Source organism: Dermacentor andersoni, chromosome 7, assembly GCF_023375885.2.
Source record: "Dermacentor andersoni chromosome 7, qqDerAnde1_hic_scaffold, whole genome shotgun sequence".
Classification (NCBI taxonomy): Eukaryota; Metazoa; Arthropoda; class Arachnida; order Ixodida; family Ixodidae; genus Dermacentor; species Dermacentor andersoni.
In genome coordinates this window covers 123,237,453-123,239,472 of record NC_092820.1, presented here as the reverse complement: position 1 = coordinate 123,239,472, position 2,020 = coordinate 123,237,453, and the positions used below count along the sequence as shown (strand labels likewise).

General features: G+C 48.5%; 1 protein-coding gene across 1 annotated transcript in view; it reads left to right on the top strand.

Annotated features, from left to right (window-relative positions):
* Positions 1-1,215: 1,215 nt before the first annotated feature.
* LOC129385386 (uncharacterized) overlaps positions 1,216-2,020 on the top strand; it is an 8,510-nt gene continuing 7,705 nt past the window's right edge. Inside the window, exon 1 of the mRNA XM_055072023.1 lies at positions 1,216-1,386. Coding sequence (XP_054927998.1) covers positions 1,276-1,386 — 111 coding nt within the window. The 5' untranslated portion in view covers positions 1,216-1,275. The remainder of the gene's footprint in view (positions 1,387-2,020) is intronic.

Below are 2,020 nucleotides of genomic sequence, written 5' to 3'. Positions count from 1 at the left end.
CACTCAATATGTGCCATTGTGCAACAAAAACAACAACAAAAACGTAAACAACAGCTCCGAGAAGGAAGACAAAGACCTGTCACTTGGCTGTTGGCTGCAAGAAAGCGTGTCGGTCCACCAGCGCAAAGGTAAGACATTCAAAAAGGAATTGGAACGGTTTTAGACACGCCGTCTCACACGGGCATGTCTCGTTGGATTCCGCGGTCGCTCTGAAAGTATGACGTCGTTTGCGAATGCCGGCGACGTTTTGTTGCGCATGTCACTAAACCAAGGCAAACGTGTAACGTGTCTCGCTCCAATGCATAAAAAGACGTTTTGTTAGGAAAGTGACTGGAACGCCAGTGCATGTCTCCGCAAAGTCCGGTAATTATTATCTCGAAACTGGTGTCATCCTCAGAATTCGTTCCAAGTGGATCCGTCTTGCAAGCTCCCCGGGTAGAATTCGTTAACTGCAATATGGAACATAAGGTACCTAGTTAAAATCTTTTTTAGTGAATTTTCGGTAATTAGTCGATTAGGCATTTGATTTTTGTGTGCAAGTAATGTCTGCCTATTCGAGTAGCCCAGAGCATGAACTACAATTGCGCTATCTGCCAGAGGCAAGCTTGAACAATTTTTGAAAGTGTTCGCTGCAACACTCAGTATATATATAAGCAATGTAACAGCTCATTACACACTGCTGCCAAATTCTATGTTTATCTTCACTCACACGAACCCTAGACAAACGCGAGCGTTTCGGTAAATGACTTGCGCATCGCCTAAAGCTTCTTAACCTTCGTAAAGTAGCGACACTCTCCTCCTCCGCCTTCACTCCTCCTCGTTTCTCCTCTCTTTCACGCTCCCTCCTCGACCGTGGCGCCGCCTACACTGCTCGAGCGTAGCAACGGCGCGAACATGCGCTCCTCGCCACTCCGTAGACGCTTCTCGAGCAAAAATGGCGCTGAAGCACGGCGCGAGGGCCCACGTGATGCTATTAGGCCAATAGCGACGCGGCGTCGGCCAGAGCGCGCGAGGAGGAGGCGGCATTCTTCAAAGCGTGGCGCTACTTTACGAACTTTAAGGGGCTTTAGTATCACCCCCTCTCCCCCTCCCCCCCCATTTGAAATTTTTGTGTGCCGGATGCCAGCGCGCTGCGTTGTTCAACGCGAATGATGCACGGTTGAATGAATGCAATGCGAATGGCGATGTTGCTGTTCGTGCGTGCGGCGCAGGAGCTAGCGATACGCTCGTCGGCAGGGGTCAACAAATTTCGCGCTCGGCACGATCAATCCGAAGATGGTTCACACCGCTGAGGCCATGGAAGTGCTTGCGCGGGGTCGCATCATCGAGGTCACCTTCGACGAGTATGTCGGCACCGTCAACGGACTCTTCAACGTCCTCGAGATAGTAAGCCCGGCGGTATCCTGTTCTTATGTAAGGGCCAGCAAAGAAAACGACCGTATTTTACGGACGGTAGTCTGGAAAAGACGCTTGTGCAATGCAGCACTCTCTCTATACTTCTTCCAGAGTGCTACACATTGGCCACCAAAACGAGCAGCAGTATTGGAGGCAACCGAACATTTTGCGTCTTGATGTTACAATGCTGTAGAAGAGCTATTACATTAAATTATTTAGGGGTGTTTTGAGACTTTCCAGTGTTTGCTTTTGGGTTTAGAGGTCTAGGACCTTCATATAACGCAAAAACAAATAGAAGAAAACAAACCAACTGAGAAGTGGGTAATACACTGTCATTACTCCTCTGTACTGCGTTTGTTATTACGCTTCTGCGGTAGCAGAACGGCCACGTTTAGAAGAGCTAGGGTTGGAAAGCCAGAAAAGACGCTAAAACAAAAGACGATTGACGCCGGTGCTTTGAAGCTCTGCAGTCTTCTCAACCCTGTGGCACACTTGTACGCAGCTGAAAAAAAAAGAAGAAAAAATGCCGGTAGAACTCATCTCACGATGAATGTATCGACGATAATGCGATTAGCAATAAAGCAATGTAGCGAGACTCACCGTATCGCCAAAATCATTCACTTCC